Here is an 18197-nt window from a genome sequence, read left to right as displayed (position 1 = left end):
TGCTTAGGTAATTGTTATATAATTAAGTCTAAAATTTTTCTAGTTGTGAAAAAGAACTGTTAGAAGCACTTAAACATTCAACATAAAGAAAATTGCTTGAATTTATTGGGATTTTTAAGCACTATACAGTTTAAAAAATTTGTGTATCATGGGTCATTTTAAAGAGTAATAATGGTAAGGAAACTACCTTTTCAAGATAGATATAAAGCTTAAATTTAACCTTGCAAAAATTAAAAAGCTTGAATTATTTGAGAGATTGAAAATATTAATGCTTAGTTTTATATATTGGTCATAATTTTAGGTACTTTTTGAAGTGGATTCCCTTACAATACACTGAACAAACGTTAAACATGATATAGAGTTTGTGCTGAAGGTTCAGTTTCTAAAGGTGGTGGTGGTGGTAATTTTGGAAAACAAGACATTCTTGTAAGAAATCCACAAACTAGATAAGCAAAACTGGAAAAAAAAATCGCCTATAATTCTACCAGTCAGAATACACCACTATCAAAATTCTGGTATATATCTTTGTGGTCATCTGGTAATCTTATTGCTCCTATGCTTACATGGACTCCTCCTCAAAAAACATCAGATCATTTGTAATCTGTTTTTTCATTCAGTATTATAGATCTGTGTCATAACTTCTCTACAATGTCTTCATTTCATATGCTATTCTGTTAAGACTGTAGCATTGAGTCAGTCATTTGTCCTGGTATTGGTTTCTTTTTTTTTCTATCTTAAATGATTTCTGCTTTTTTCTATTTTAAATAATGCTTAGAATGTTAATAGCTAGAGCTAAATCCTTGTGTATATAGGTAATGTCCTTTGAAACTTTCCTAGAACTGATAGCTTTCCATTCTTATTGGTGAATTGGTTTCTGGAGATGTTGTAAGAAATTAAATTTTATGGGAGCTTTTTTTTCCCAGGTAGCAGCTTTTATTTATCAGATTGGTAAAAATGGTAGCAAGTGTTCAGTGAAAAGGGCATTCATGACAGAAAGTATAGACCTCTATGATCCTACGGAAAACAGTTTGATTCATGTAACCCTTTCTGTTTTGGCAAGAGCTGGGTAGCCCGAGCTGGCCATCATTGTCCTTGCGACTTCAGATCTCCCAGAGAGAGTTTTTGTTCCAGAGAAGATTTGGATTTGCCTGGCTTAGCCTGTCTGACAGCTGCTTAGTCACGAGGATGGGATGGACTGGCAGCGACCTGTCTCTAGGTTTTAGGTCAGGGAGGAAAGTAGGAACATGGGAAGGAGGTAGGAAAACTAGCTCCAATGGAACCACATAGTTTAATTTGAAAATGGTGAAGGGATGTTTCTTCCAAGAAAGACATTCTGAGAGTGGGGAGGAAAGAAGTTGGAGTGGGGGCAGGCAGCAGTTCTCAAAACTTTCTGGAATCAAGACTCCTTTGCACTACTAAAAGTGTGTTGAGGGCCCAAGGAACTTTTCTTTATGTAGTTTGTTGGTGTTTATCATTGGATATTAAAACATATTTAAAATATTAATTCATTAAAATAAATGTAAATATAAATGTTCCTATGAAAAATGACTATTTTCTAAACCAGATAGTCTTAGAATAGTGTAACAATTTACATTTTTTGGGTAAATCTCTTTAATATCTGGTCTTTCATTTGCTTCTGCTTTCAATCAGTTGTGATAAAAATTTTTTGTTGTTGAAATAATTAGAAGAAAATATAGCTTTACACAGATATTTGGTTGGGAAAAAGTATTTTAATAGCCATTTTAGGTAATTGTGGATATTCTTTTGGACACTCTACCAAAGCTTGTTTTTTCATGAACTTTGAATGGATCTTTTACCCCGTGCATGATATTCTAACCTCCCACATTGGTCAGTTGGAAAATGCTGGTTCACTGAAATCTAACTGCTATATGTTTCATTAAATACTATGAAAATATTTTATTCATTAATATTACCATCAATCTCATCAAAAAACTCTTGGGAAGCTGTCAGGCTCACAGTGGTGGATACAGGTTTTCCAAAATTCTAATTTATGCTTGAAGCTTGAATTTTATTATTGGCAAGAAATACTATCCTTTGTTTTCCTTGTAGTGAGAGGCCCTCATTCATTTTTTTAATTAAGCTATCATTGATATACATTCTTATGGAGATTTCACATGAAAAACATTGTGGTTACTACATTCACCCATATTATCGTCTCCCCCATACCCCACTGAAGTCACTCTCCATCTGTGTAGTGAGATGCCACAGAGTCACTACTTGTCTTCTCTGTGCTACATTGTCTTCCCCGTGACCCCCCGCACCATGTGTACTAATCATAAAACCCTTCAATCCCCTTCTCCCTCCCTCCCTATCCCTCCCCTTTGGTAACTGCTAGTTCCTTCTTAGAGTCTGTGAGTCTGCTGCTGTTTTGTTCATTGTTATACTCCACAAATGAGGGAAATTATTTGGTGCTTGTCTTTCTCCACCTGTCTTATTCACTGAGCATAATACCCTCTAGCTCCATCCATACTGTTGCAAATGGTAGGATGTGTTTTCTTCTTATGGCTGAATAGTATTCCATTGTGCATATGTACCACATCTTTATCCATTCATCTGCTGATGGACACTTAGGTTGTTTCCATATATTGGCTATTGTAAATAGTGCTGCAGTAAACATAGGGGTGCATATGTCTTTTTGAATCTGAGAACTTGTTTTCTTTGGGTGAATTCCAAGGAGTGGAAATCCCAGGTCAAATGGTATTTCTATTTTTAGTTTTTGAGGAACCTCTATATTGCTTTCCACAATGGCTGAACTAGTTTACATTCCCACCAGCAGTGTAGGAGGGTTCCCCTTTCTCCGCATCGTTGCCAGCATTTGTTGTTCCTAGTCTTTCCGATGTTGGCCATCCTAACTGGCATGAAGTGATATGTCATTGTGGTTTTACTTTGTATTTCCCTGATAATTAGCAATGTGGAGCATCATTTCATGTGCCTGTTGGCCATCTGAATTTCTTCTTTGGAGCAGTGTCTGTTCAGATACTCCACACATTTTTTAATCAGGTTATTTCCTTTTTGTGTGTTGAGGTTTGTGAGTTCTTTATATATTTTGGATGTTAACCCCTTGTCGGAAATGTTGTTAACAAGTACATTCTCCCATACTATAGGGTGCCTTTTTGTTCTGGTGATGGTGTCCTTTTCTGTACAGAAACTTTTTAGTTTGATGTAGTCCCATTTGTTCATTTTTGCTTTTGTTTCCGTGCCTCAGGAGATGCGTTCAGGAAAAAGTTGCTTATGTTTATATTCAAGAGAAATTTGCCTATGTTTTCTTCCAAGAGTTTTATGGTTTCATGACTTACATTCAGGTCTTTGATCCATTTCAAGTTTACTTTTGTGCATGGAGTTAGACAATAATCCAGTTTCATTCTCTTACATGTAGCTGTCCAGTTTTGCTGGCACCAATTGTTGAAGAGGCGGTCCTTTCCCCACTGTACATTCATGGCTCCTTTATCGTATATTAATTGACCATATATATGTGTGTTTATATATGGACTCTCTATTTTGTTCCATTGATCTATGGGTGTGTTCTTGTGCCAGTACCAAATTGTTTTGATTACTGTGGTTTTGTAGTAGAGCTTCAAGTCAGGGAGCATAATCCCCCCAGCTTTATTCTTCCTTCTCAGGATTGTTTTGGCTATTCAGGGTCTTTTGTGGTTCCATGTGAATTTTAGAACTATTTTCTCTAGTTCGTTGAAAAATGCTGTTGGTATTTTGGTAGGGATTGCATTGACTCTGTAGATTTCTTTACACACGATGGTCATTTTGACAATATTAATTCTTCCTATCCGTAAGCATGGGATGTATTTACATTTATTGGTATCTTTAATTTCCCTCATCGGTGTCTTGTAGATTTTAGGATATAGGTGTTTTACTTTCTTGGCTAGGTTTATTCCTAGGTATTTTATGTTTTATGATGCAGTTGTGAATGGAATTGTTTTCTTAATTTCTCTTTCTGCTGGTTCACCATTAGTGTATAGGAATGCAACAGATTTCTGTGTATTAATTTTGTATCCTGCAACTTTGCTGAATTCAGTTATTAGTTGTAGTAGTTTTGGAGTGGATTCTTTAGGGTTTTTTATGTACAATATCATGTCATCTGCGAACAGGGACAGTTTTACTTCGTCCTTGCGTATCTGGATGCCTTTTATTTCTTTGAGTTGTCTGATTGCCCTGGCTACGACCTCTAGAATTGTGTTGAATAAAAGTGGGTGTGTCATATAATGCCTTTTTTATATGGAGGTACTTGTCCTTTGTACCCTTTTTTTTTTTACTATGACCATACATTACCTATTTTTTTATTTTTTTATTTTGGTATCATTAATCTACAGTTACATGAGGAACATTATGTTTACTAGATTCCCCCCATCACCAAATCCCCCGCATACACCCCATTACAGTCTCTGTCCATCAGTGTAGTGAGATGCTATAAAGTCACTACTTGTCTTCTCTGTGTTGCACAGCCCTCCCTGTGCCCCCCCCATTATACATGCTAATAGTAATGCCCCCTTTCTTTTTTTCCCTGCCTTATCCCTCCCTTCCCACCCATCCTCCCCAGTCCCTTTTTCTTTGGTAACTGTTAGTCCATACTTAGATTCTGTGAGTCCACTGTTGTTTTGCTCCTTCAGTTTTTTCTTTGTTCTTATTCTCCACAGATAAGTGAAATCATTTGATACTTGTCTTTCTCTGTCAGGCTTATTTCACTGAGCATAATACCCTCTAGCTCCATCCATGTTGTTGGAAATGGTAAGATTTGTTTTCTTATGATTGAATAATATTCCATTGTGTATATGTACCACATCTTCTTTATCCACTCATCTGCTGATGGACACTTAGGTTGCTTCCAATTCTTAGCTATTGTAAATAGTGCTGCGATAAACATAGGGGTGCATATGTCTTTTTCAAAGTGGGCTGCTGCATTCTTAGGGTAAATTCCAAGAGTAGAATACCTGGATCAAATGGAATTTCTATTTTGAGCTTTTTGAGGAATCTCCATACTGCTTTCCACAATGGTTGAACTAATTTACATTCCCACCAGCAGTGTAGGAGGGTTCCCCTTTCTCTACAACCTCGCCAACATTTGTTGTTTGTCTTTTGGATGGTGGTGATCATTACTGGTGTGAGATGATATCTCATTGTTGTTTTAATTTGCATTTCTCTGATGACTAGTGATGTGGAGCATCTTTTCATGTGCCTGTTGGCCATCTGAATTTCTTCTTTAGAGAACTGTCTGTTCAGCTCCTCTGACCATTTTTTGATTGGATTATTTGCTTTTTGTTTGTTGAGGTGCATGAGCTCTTTATATATTTCTTATGTCAACCCTTTATCAGATCTGTCATTTATGAATATGTTCTCCCATGCTGTAGGATGCCTTTTTGTTCTATTGGTGGTGTCTTGCTGTACAGAAGCTTTTCAGCTTGATATAGTCCCACTTGTTCATTTTTGCTTTTGTTTCCCATGCCCAGGGAGATATGTTCATGAAGAAGTTGTTCATGTTTACGTCCAGGAGATTTTTCCCTATGTTTTTTCTAGGAGTTTTATGGTTTCCTGACTTACATTCAGGTCTTTGATCCATTTCGAATTTACTTTTGTGTATGGGGTTAGACAGCGATCCAGTTTCATTTTCTTACATGCAGCTGTCCAGTTTTGCCAACACCAGCTGTTGAAGAGGCTGTCACTTCCCCATTGTATGTCCATGGCTCCTTTATCATATATTAATTGACCATATATGTTCAGGTTAATATCTGGACTCTCTATCCTGTTCCACTGGTCTGTGGGTCTGTTCTTGTGCCAGTACCAAATTGTCTTGATTACTGTGACTTTGTAGTAGAGTTCGAAGTTGGGAAGCGAGATCCCCCCTGCTTTATTCTTCCATCTTAGGATTGCTTTGGCTATTTGGGGTCTTTTGTGGTTCCATATGAATTTTAAAACTGTTTGTTCCTGTTCAGTGAAGAATGCTGTTGGTATTTTGATAGGCATTGCATTGAATCTGTAGATTGCTTTATGGCCATTTTGACGATATTAATTCTTCCTAGTGAAGAGCATGGAATGAGTTTCCATTTGTTAGCATCCTCTTTAACTTGTCTTAAGAGTGTCTTGTAGTTTTCAGGGTATAGGTCTTTCAGTTCATTGGTTAGGTTTATTCCTAGCTTTTTAATTTTTTATGATGCCGTTGTGAATGAAATTGTTTTCTTAATTTCTCTTTCTGCTGGTTCACCATTAGTGTATAGGAAAGCAACAAATATCTGTGTGTTAATTTTGTATCCTATAACTTTGCCGAATTCAGATATTAGTTTTGGAGTGGATTCTTTAGGGGTTTTTATGTACAACATCATGTCACCTGCAAACAGGGACAGTTTGACTTCATCCCTGCCAATCTGGATGCCTTTTATTTCTTTGTGTTCTCTGATTGCCCTGGCTTCAACCTCTAGAACTATGTAGAATAAAAGTGGGTGTGTCATATAATGCCTTTTTTTATATGGTGGTACTTGCCCTCTGTGCCCATTTTGTTGAAAGCTTTTATCGTGGATGGATGTTGAATTTTTTGTCAAATACATTTTTAGCATCTATGGAGATGATCATGTGGATTTTGTTCTTTTTGTTGATGTGGGTGATGTTGATGGATTTTTGAATATTGTACCATCCTTGCATCCATGGAATAAATCCTACTTGATCATGATGGATGATCTTTTTGATGTATTTTTATATTTGATTTGCTAATATTTTGTTGAGTATTTTTACATCTATGTTCATCAGGGATATTGTAATTTTCTTTTTTTGTGGTGTCTTTGTCTGATTTTGGTATTAGAGTGATGCTGGCCTCATAGAATGAGTTTGGAAGTATTCCTTCCTCTTCTACTTTTGGAAAACTATAAGGAGGATGGGTATTAGGTCTTCACTAAATGTTTGATGAATTTCAGCAGTGAAGCCATCTGGTCCAGGCATTTTGCTCTTAGGTAGTTTTTTGATTACCAGTTCGATTTCATTGCTGGTAATTGGTCTGTTCAGATTTTTTGCTTCTTCCTGGGTCTACCTTGGAAGGTTGTATTTTCCTGGAAAGTTGTCTGTTTCTTCCAGGTTATCTGGTTTGTTAGCATATAATTTTTTCATAGTATTCTCTAATAATTCTTTGTATTTCTGTGGTGTCCATAGTGATTATTCCTTCCTCATTTCTGATCCTGTTTTTGTGTGTAGACTCTCTTTTTTTTCTTGATACGTCTGGCAATGGGTTTATCTATTTTGTTTATTTTTCTCGAAGAACCAGCACCTGCTTTCATTGATTCTTTCTATTGTTTTATTTTTCTTGATTTTATTTATTTCTGCTCTAATCTTTATTATGTCCCTCCTTCTACTGACTTTGGGCTTCATTTGTTCTTCTTTTCCTAGTTTCACTAATTGTGATTTTAGACTGTTCACAGGGTATTGTTAGTCTTACCTGAGGTCGGCCTGTATTGCAGTATACTTCCCTTTTAGCATGACCTTCAATACATCCCACACATTTTTGCGGTGTTGAGTTATTGTTGTCATTTGTCTCCATATATTGCTTGATCTCTGTTTTTATTTGGTCATTGACCCATTGATTATTTAGGAGCATGTTGTTAAGCCTCCACTTGTTTGGGGCTTTTTGTTTTCTTTGCGTAATTTATTTCTAGTTTCATACCTTTGGTCTTTGAAGCTGGTTGGTACAATTTCTATCTTTGAATTTATGAGGTCCCTTTTGTGGCCTAGTATATGATATGTTAACACACTAATGTGTTGTTCTGTGCCTCTGTCTCATTTTCTGTCTGGTTGATCTGTCATTTGGATTGACTAGAGTGTTGAAGTCTCCTAAAATGAGTGCATTGCATTCTGTTTCCCCCTTTTAATTCTGTTAGTATTTGTTTCACATATGTAGGTGCTCCTGTGTTGGGGACATAGATATTTATAATGGTTATATCCTCTCGTTTGTTATGTAATATCCTTCTTTGTCTCTTGTGACTTTCTTTGTTTTGAAGTCTGTTTTGTCTGATACAAGTAGAGCAACTCCTGCTTTTTTCTCCCTGTTAGTTGCATGAAATATGTTTTTTCCATCCCTTCGCTTTTAGTCTGTGTATGTCTTTGGGTTTGAAGTGAGTCTCTTGTAGGCAGGATATAGATGGGTCTTTTTTTTTTATCCATTCAGTGGCTCTATGTCTTTTGATTGGTGCATTCAGACCATTTACATTTAGGATGATTAGTGATAGGTATGTTCTTATTGCCATTGCAGGCTTTAGATTGGTAGTTACCAAAGGTTCCAGGGTAACTTCCTTATCTAACAATCTAACTTAACTCACTTAGTATGCTGTTATAAACACAATCTAAAGGTTCTTTTTTTTTCCCTCCTTTTTCTTCCTCCTCCATTCTTTATATATTAGGTATCATATTCTGTACTCTTTGTCCATCCCTTTACTGACTTGGGAGGTAGGTGACTTGATTTTGCATCTGCTTAGTAATTAATTGTTCTACTTTCTTTACTGTGGTTTTATTTCCTGTGGTGACAGATATTTAGCCTTAGAAACACTTCCATCTATAGCAGTCCCTCCAAAATACACTGTAGAGACAGTTTGCTGGAGGTAAATTCTGTCAGCTTTTGCTTATCTGGAAATTGTTTAATCCCTCCTTCAAATTTAAATGATAATCTTTCTGAGTAGAGTATTTGTGAATCAAGACCCTTCTGTTTAATTGCATTAAATATGTCATGCCACTCCCTTCTGGTCTGTAACGTTTCTGTTGTAATGTCTGATGATACACTAATATGTTTTCCTTTGTATGTGATTGTTTTTCTCTCTCTGGCTGCTTTTAATAGTCTGTCCTTATCCTTGATCTTTGCCATTTTTATTATTACATCTCTTCATGTCGTTTTCCTTGGGCCCCTTGTTTTGGGAGATTTGTGCACCTCTGTTGCCTGAGAGACTGTCTCTTCCCTGGTTTGGGGAAGTTTTCATCAATTACCTCCTCAAAGACACTTTCTATCCTTTTTTCTCTCTTCTTCTTCTTCTTCTGGTACCTCTATAATGCAAATATTGTTCCATTTGGATTTGTCACACAGTTCTCTCAATATTCTTTAATTCCTAGAGATCCTATTTTCTCTCTGTGCCTCAGCTTCTTTGTATTCCTGTTCTCAGATTTCTACTTCATTTACTGTCTCCTCTACTTCATCCAATCTGCTTTTAAATCCCTCCGTTTTATGTTTCATTTCAGATACTCTATTCTTCAGTGTTTGTATCTCATTCCTAAATTCCTCTCTGAGTTCTTGAGTATTTTTCTGTACCTCCATGAGCATGTTTATGATTTTTGTTTTGAAATCTGAAAAGGGGAAGTTTGATGAGTTCAGTTTCACTTGGTCCTCTTTCTGGTTGTTTGTGGGATTTTGGTTTGAACCTGGTTCCTTTGACATTTCATATTTGAAAGTGGTGCCCTCTAATGCCCAGAAGCTCTATTTTCTGGAGCTGCTCAGCCCCCAGAGCTATGGCAGGGGTCGCAGGCAAGTGGCGCTGGTGCCTGCCAGGTTTAAAGAGCTGTTGCTGCTTCCCGGCTCTAGTGTCTGTCTCCACTTCCAGGGCCAGTGGGCTGAGCGCACAGGGAGAAGGCTGTATGCTTTGCACTTTTAGCTGCCGTAGGCTGGGCTGCCACCTGGCTGGTGTGGCACAATGGTGGGGACAGCTGGTTTGTGAGCTGGTTGCAGCTGGGAGGAAGGCACAGCAGGCTGCGCATAGCTGTGGGGACCCCATAGCTCCCTTGCCAGCCAGGGGCATGGAGCACCTGAGGTTCCTAAATTTCCTAACCTGCTGGGTAGAGTGTACCTGGACAATTTTGTCCACCTGTCCTTTCTCTTGAGCAGCAAGCTCTGTGCAATCCTTGCCCCTTTAGCAGCCCTCTTGCTGTGGGGAAGTCTCTCAGACTGCCTGCCTTTCTTTTGTCCCAGAGCAGCCAGTTGTGGATATGTGTTTTCCACAAGTGGCTAGAATCTCAATTTCTCCAAGTATTCTGCCAGTCTTAGCTTTCCAAGCCCACTGATCTCTGGAGCACCATGTAATGTAGATTCGTTCTCCCAGAGTGGATCTCCAGGGCTGGGTGTTCAGTGGTCATAGGCCTACACCACTTCCCTGCTCCATTTCTTTTCTTCCCTCCGGTGAGCTTGGGTGGGGGAAGGGCTTTGGTACTTTACCTTTTCCTTGAGGTCTGCTGGTTTCCCCAGGTGTAGGCAGTCTGCCGCATCCTTCTTTTCTGTTGCTCTTTCGGGATTTGATGTATTTGCTATATTTTCCTATTATGTGTGGTTTCTTAGAGGTTTCTGTCTCACCTCTCATGCTGCTCTTTCCCCTTCATTTTTGAGAAAACGTCTGTCAGAATCCCAAGTTGGAGTAATCATTCTTTTCAAATGAAAATGTTGTTCCATTTAAAGTAGTTAGCTTATAACTCTGTCACAAAAGTGCTTTTTCTCAGGTATTCTGTAGAAGTGTTCATGTCAGGTCATCACTTGCAATATTAAAAAGACATTTGAGAATTGAAATATACTTAAATAACTTAAACTGCTTCATCATGGACATTCTTAAGTGAAGCTTCCTTTTCTTCTTATAAATACCTTGAATGCATGGTGGTGAAGAATACCATGACTAGAAGTATAGTTTGGTGTTATTGTCTTTATCTGCTGTAAGGGTCGTCTTTTTTACCCACTATTGTATTTTCACCATTAGTGCATAGTCAATACAGTGAAAAAGGCAATTAACGTCTTAGTATTCTTGTAGAAGTAGTTTGGACCTTGGGGTCTGAGGGCCCTACTTTGAGAATTCTTGACAGTAGTTGCCTAGGTCTATTATATATCTTCTACTGCCTTCTCATGTATAGGATTAGAAAAACATCATAGAGGGAAAGTAATTTTTGTGTGTGTGCAATTCTAATGTGGATTTTTGAGGGGTTATAGCCCAGAATGACTATCCATATATTTTGCTTAAGTAGAAGTTTACTAGACAAACACTAATCTGTACAATAAAGTTCTAAATTTAGTCTTGTTTTCATTTTAGATTTTCTTTAGCCTATAAAAATATAAAAGTGGTATAGATGGTATGTTCCCAAACTGGGCTGAAGAATTTTAAGAAGAAAATGCAATAATCAATAAGTAGTTAGCTTTCTTTAAGAACAGGATTAATTTGAGACAGTTTAGCCTATAAGATTTAGGACACAGTAAGAGAGGAATGAGAATACAAAAATAAACCATTACTAAGTAAATAAAATGGTGTCCAACTTCAATGCAATAATTTTTTTCTTTAAAGAATATTTGATAAAATTCTTCAAAAATATTCGGTTTCTGTGGCTTCAACTATATTATAATCGAGATTATAGTTGTCAGAGCAATGCTTCTTTAAAACTGTTTTTGTAAAATTCTTGCCTTTCCATGACTAGAACCTAATTGTTCTACAGCAAGTATCTGATAATAATGGCTTTTCCCTAATTTATAATAGAAAATAGTAAAAATGAATGGAGTAAATGTCAATAGTGAAAGTATCTAATGCTTAGTTCAGTAACTTTTCAAAATCAACACATCTAAGGCTCTCTTGTCCCCTCCTGGCATGAGCCAGGAGTTCTGTCCTCTCACTTTCTCTCTCAATAAAAGGGTCTACCCTGGCTCCCCCCCAAAATAAATTAACACATCTAATTGTGCTTTTTAAAATATATATGTAATAATAGCATATGTATTACTACTAATAGTAGTACCTAGTTTGTGTGATGGATTAAAATGTTGGAATTTTATGGTGTTTGAATTATCAGTTGCTCTGTAACAAACTTAGCAGCTTAAAATAACAAACATTATCTCACTGTTTCTTTGTGTTAATCTCCACAGTTATCTGGGTTCCCTGGATGGGGGTCTCCTAAGGCAGTAAACGTGTTGGCTGATGCTGCAGTCACGTTGAGGCTGGTTTGGGGTAGAATCCATCTCCAAGCTAATTCATGTAGTCTTTGATAGGATTCATCTCATAGGCTTGTGGTTGGAGGGCCTCAGTTACTAAGTGGCTCACAGGCCTCAGTCCCTTGCCATGTGGATGTGGGCTTCAGTAGCTGGCTGGCTTCCATCAGAGGGACCTAATGAGAGAGCAGGGGAGGGTGAGCAAGACAGAAGTTCTCAATCTCAGAGGTGATAGCCCATTACTTTTGCTGTATTCTTTGTTAGAAGTAAATTATTAAGTCCAGAGGAGGGAGTTATACAAGGGCATGAATAACAGGAAGTTAAGATTATTGGGGCCATTTTAGAAGCAGCCTACTACAGTGTTCAAGATTACTGACCTCTGAGCTGCAGCACATACACTGGCTGTACAAGGAGAATGCCCGTCACAAAGCCCAACTCCTGTGGCAAGTAAATGTAGCCCTGTGGCAGCTATGTTGCTGTTGTTCTACTTTCTAAAGCCTGTTGTATTTAAGAAATCTTAACCTCGTTTAAGAAATCTGTTCCTCTAGATGCTACATTCCTCCCTACAATCTAAGAAGGGTTAGAATATTATTAGGAAAGACGCAAAATTAAATGGGATTGATTTTAGGGCCAATTATCTAATGGAGAAAAATCTCAAAGTAACTTCCGTAGAAATAATAGCATATATATTACTACTAATAGTAGTACCTAGTTTGTGTGATGGATTTTTAAAAATCATTTTTAGCATTTGTAAGGATTTAAAAACATATGCCTCAATATTTACTCCTTTGGTTTACCTTAAAAATTCAGTTAGATTTCATCTAGATAAATTTTAGAAATCTAGCTTTATTATATTAAAAAGCAAAAGTAGTATGGTTTAAATCCCAAGACTGTATTTCAAGATTGGTTTTCTTTTGTTTTTTTAATTGTTTTTGCTTTTTGAGGGATTTACTATGATTCCAGATTTTAAAGCCCTTAAAAAAAGGTTAAAGCTGAAGAGTTCAGGCCATGCTAGACCTTTCTTCATAAAGGAAGGAAGCCTCTCTTCCTTGGTGCATGAATACCATTTTTTTCTGCTTTGATGAAACATAATTTGTGTAATATATTCTCTTCTGTTTTAAATCATACTGCTTATTGGGTAAAGTACTTATTTTGTTCGGTTGTAGACTTACAAATTATGTAACAGAACAGGTAGGATTAAACTGTAAAATTTTGTTTAAAAAAAATCCATGAAGATAAACTTGTTTCTCCACCCTTGGATTTTAATGTGTTGCTTTTCTTCTCCTTGACATATTTTACGTAAATCTGTGGTCATCTTGCATTTAGTGGTGTGGTTTAATTGTATATCTAGGTCAGTCTTTATGTATATATATATGTGTGTGTGTGTGTGTGTGTGTGTTTAACATAAGTGTCTCTGTAACAGGAATCTTACCCGTCTTCTTCACCAATATGGTTTGTGGACTCTGATGACCCAAATCTGACATCAGTTTTGGAGCGCCTGGAAGATACTAAGGACAGCAATTCGGTGAGAAAATAAGCCAAGCTACTTCCACCCCCCACTCCCCCCCCCCCCCCGTGAACATTAAATATAGAATTTTGGAGGTAATATGATGTAAAAGCCTGATTGATGATTATTTGATGACCTTAGAGGAGCTAAGGACCAGGTTTTTATTGTTTTTTGTTTGTTTTCAGTCCTTCAAACTCTGTTTACTACTTGGTTTCTCTTTTTTATTCCCTCATAGGTGTAGCCGTAATTTAGATCAGGAATTAGGTAGTCTCTTTTACATAAATTATAACTTTAAACCAATCAAGCATTTTTGGGGGGAGATCACTAACCAAGCATGAGAAGTAGAAAAAGGGAAAGAGACTGAGATAGATGTAAGGGGAAATAGCGATGGGATGATACCAGTGTTAGTGTTAGGGAATTGCTTTTTCTTTCAAGAGTCTGTAACTGAAGTAAAAGCCAAAAAGGTATGCAGATGAAAGCTTTTTTTTTAATAAAAAGAAATATGATTTTCCATTTCATAAAAATTTTAAAGCCCTGTTGTCTTTGATTATAAAACTAGTAAATGACCATTGTAAGAGAACTGGTAAATAAAATAAGTAAAAAACAGGAAAATAAAAATCTTCCGTAATTTCTCTACCTGATACAACCAATGTTGACATGATGGCTATTTTCTGTCAGTGTTTTTTTCCTCTTGTTAGTAGAATACATATACTTTTATACATATGTTTAAATAGTTTAAGTCATATTGTATATAGTTTTATACCCTTTTTTTAAGTTAACATTATCCTTACATTTTTCCATGATATTGTAAAGCCCCTAAAGAAAAATTTCAGTCCTTATTTGCAGGTAATGTGGTTGTTTACTAAAAAACAAACAAACGAATTAACTGAAAAAACAATTTTTAAGATGACTGGTTAGAAGCTCTATTGCATAAAAATCAGTTGTGTTCCCAAATATCAGCTGTAATCAGATAGAAAATACAGTGGAAACATTGTGTTGACAGTTATAGCAGTTAAACACCTACAAAGGTAGGTGTGCAGGTCTTGTATCAAGAGAATTACAAAAATTTGCTGAGTGGAATGAAAGATGACTATGGTTTTCCTATATGGCAGACTCCATATTATAAATATGTCAGTTATCTCCATAGCTTCATGTTAGTTTATAAATTGAATGTATAATGATTCTACAGAAAATCCCAACAGACTTATTTTTGAAATTTGACAAAAGACTGAAGTTTGTTTGGAAGAGTAAATAATAAAAGACAATAATGAAGTTAAAAAATGTAATGAGAGACTTGCCCAACTAGATATTAGTAAATAAAATAAAATAAAATAAAATAAAATATTGTGTCCTAGCACTGAACTGAACAGAGAAAGGCAATAGAAGTTTGGAAGCAGAGTCATGGTGATTGAGAACTTAGAGTAAGTTAAATTGAGTTAAAATACTCAATAATGAAAGAATATTCTATAGTACTGGGAGAACTGACCATTTGGAGAAGAGTTAAATCTAAGAGTTACCGTATATTTTTGTTAAAATAAGTTATAAGTGGTTTAGACGTATCTACTCTGAAAATTAAGAACAGAAGAACATCAGTTTGAAGAGTGTTACAAGAGTAAAATGGGTCTGTATGTCAGGAAGGTTAGAGGTGAAAAGTAAAAGCTAGTCAGCTACATGCTCACATCTCCAGCAGGGGAGTGATAGGACGGGAAGAGTGATAGACAAAGCCTTACTGTTGCTGCCTTTAAAGAGGTCCCCTCTGAAGACTGAAGGTGTTAAGTTTTGTAGTAGCAGAAATAGTAGTTATTTTTCATTGCCTAAAATACTCCATTAAAACATACTCATAAAGTAAAATGGTATAGAATATAAAACGGGTCTAATTTTATTTATAAAAATCTATTTACATAAAAGAAAAAAAATCTTCCACTCTTATAATCTATACCAGTTATCTCATAGTCTGGTTTCTTCACAGAGTAAGCCAAATTTCCTCACCTTTAATTCACTTAATTCATTATAATCTAGATTCTACCTCCATTGTTGCATTAAAATTTTTTCTCTCTTGTTGCCAAATCTAGTGGTGCCTTTTTTAGTCTTAAAATTGACTTGTCTGTAGCATTTTGCTACTACTATTGATTGTTTCCTTGTCGAAAAATTCCTTAGTCCAACAAACACATTACTTAATGTCTGCCAATAAAGAAATGGTTGAGTATTACTGTGTATAGTTGTATGATAGAATATTATGTTGTAGTTAAAAAGAATGCAGCCAGTCTACATACAACTTTATAAGAAATACTAAGTAAAAAACAAGGTGTGGAATATTATCTATAACCTGGCTCTTTTGTATACATTGTTGTAAAAATAATCTATACTTGCGCTGGTTTACACATACTTTATTTTCTCCTGGGTAGCAGGAGATTGTTAATAGTAAAACACAGAAAAGTACTTTTAAAAAAATTGACTAGCTTCTATACTAGGCTCTGATAAGAGGTGGGTACAAAAGACAGGGTTTCGTACATCTCTGTCCTCTGGGAACTGGTAATCTAATGACGATGTCTGTCAGATCCCTGTCTCCCGTTTTTCTCTCATTGCCTTGCTTTGGCTTCCTCAGAGCTCTTCTGTATTAGTCGGCTTCTTTCTTCTCATTCTGTGTTTTTTCTCTGAGTAATCTTTTACTCCCATTACTTATCATGACCTGTATTACAGGGATTTCTAAATCTATATTTTTAGTTAAGATGTATTTCCTGAGTTTCAAACCCATATATCTGTCTGTATAGCACATAAATCCAGGGATCTCACTTCAGTGTGCCGTGGCTGTTCAGAATGATTACATCTAAATTTAAATTCATCTGCCTCCCAGTATTCCACCACCCCTTTTGTATTTTCCCTCAGTAATTCTCTTTGTGATTGTGAATGGGACAGAATGAAGTAATGGAACTTGTCACCCATGCCTGACCTGGGAACTATGTTCGAGTTTCTTTTATGCCAGTATTTCCTGACCACTTCCCCCACTCCCCCACCCAAACTATCTAATAAGTTTCCAAGACAAGTCCATCTACCTTCTGAATATTTCTTAAGTCCTTCCCCATGATCTTAATTTCTTTTTCCTATCCCTCAAACACTTTTATTGAGGGGGGAGCATATAGTTGAAATTCCTGGAAGGTGTTTTATCACCTTGTTTTTCTTGCTGCTTGGTACGATCTGCCACACGTCTGCCTTTTCAGCTGTTCTCCTATAGCTCTTCCTGTGTCAGGCTGGAGTGTCTGTGGTGTATGCAGGTCACCCTACCTCATCCTTATTATGTACTTAGCACAAAATGGAGCTTATTGGGTGTATAACAAATTCACAGTGGGGCTTTGCTGCCTTTTAAGCTTGAGGATTTTTGTTTGAATAATTTTACTCTTCAGCTTTACTAATTTCTACTTGCTCTTCTGTCCACTTTGGAGAGGCTTATTTTTTGCTTTATTTAACCCATTCTAATGCCATGTTTGTTTTCTTGGTCCAAAATATCCAGCAACTGTTCCTGACCAACTGAAGTAAGTTGCCTAAGTAGCTCTCTAGGTATTGACCATTCTTAAACCATAATTCCTAAGCTTGTACATTGAAAACAGTTTTAAAACAATTAAAAACATGTTTTTTGCACATAATTTACCTTGCTTACTTGTTTAAAGTAAATATGCTTACAAAAATCTGGATTTATAAATGGAAACTTAAGGAGTTATTATTCTTTGCAGTTTTTCCAGTGAGGTTTTCTGGGTTTTTTTGTTGTTTGTTTGTTTGTTTTTTAGACAAACACTTAAGAGCCTACTAAGTGTCAGGTGTTCTCACAGAAGGTTTCACTTAATCTTCACCATTATGTGAAGACTTTAACTTCCTGTTTTACAGATGGAATACTAAGGCTGGGAGTTAGATACTGTATCCCAGGTCATCTAGATTCCAAGGCTCTGTCTACTAGACCACATTTGCTTCTACTTTTAAATGAGCATGACTGTGGAAAGGATAATTTTATATAACCCAAGTGCAACAACACTGCCTCTATTTTTTGTAACTTCATTGACGTATTAATGTACTCTTGTTTGAAGTTATAAGTTCCTAAGAAAAGAAGTTTCCAGCTGAAAACTGGACAGTCTCTGGAGTACTCCTTCCTCTGCTTCTTTGTTGATGTCATTTTGCTCTGTGTCAGTTGTAGGGACTGTGCTCAAGCCATAGTAACTTTCTTACACTAGCAGCCCGTAAAAATATTTTTTAAAGAGTGTTATTTATCTGTAGGCTGTAACTGAGCAATGACAAGCTTTTTTCATTTCCTACTGGATTGGTTACACTAGTCATAGCATTATTCATGTCTTCTAAGGGATCTTTAACCTAATGCTTACTTACTGAAATGTGTTTTGTAGCTTCGTCAGCAATTGAAGTGGTTGATATGTGAACTCTGCAGATTATATAACCTTCCTAAGCACCTGGATGTTGAGATGCTAGATCAGCCACTACCCACGGGTCAGGTAAAGTAAAAATTCTCTAGTGTTCAAGAGCTAAAATAAATTGTCTCAAGCAAAAGTAAAACTATGATGATTTTTCTTACTGTTATACATCTTCTTTAGAGGGCAGTTGTTTTCCCATTGGATTGTTTTAGGCACTAAAAACATTTTCATTCTCTGGAGCTGCTGATATTAACTATGATAGGCAAACAACTGCTCCCCTCCCCACCAGCACCTTTTTGCTGCTAATATTCCTGGTTTTCATGACCATTCCTTGCTTTTT

The 18197-nt window shown here is 36.5% G+C and overlaps 1 protein-coding gene across 7 annotated transcripts in view; it reads left to right on the top strand.

The window, feature by feature from the left end:
* UBE2Q2 (ubiquitin conjugating enzyme E2 Q2) overlaps nucleotides 1–18197 on the top strand; it is a 115561-nt gene that overhangs the window by 5737 nt on the left and 91627 nt on the right. For 6 of the 7 annotated variants that reach the window (XR_005029253.2, XM_036907593.2, XM_036907592.2 and 3 more), the window contains exons 2-3: nucleotides 13362–13463; nucleotides 17834–17938. Coding sequence is in view for 6 of the 7 variants with exons in the window: in XM_036907593.2 (XP_036763488.2) it covers nucleotides 13362–13463; nucleotides 17834–17938 (207 nt within the window). In the remaining variant the exon portion in view is untranslated. The remainder of the gene's footprint in view (nucleotides 1–13361; nucleotides 13464–17833; nucleotides 17939–18197) is intronic. The other variant, XM_036907594.2, reaches the window with a different exon arrangement.

This window comes from Manis pentadactyla, chromosome 11 (genome assembly GCF_030020395.1).
Source record: "Manis pentadactyla isolate mManPen7 chromosome 11, mManPen7.hap1, whole genome shotgun sequence".
Lineage (NCBI taxonomy): Eukaryota > Metazoa > Chordata > Mammalia > Pholidota > Manidae > Manis > Manis pentadactyla.
The sequence above is the reverse complement of the archived record's forward strand: the minus strand, read 5'-3'. Positions and strand labels throughout refer to the sequence as shown.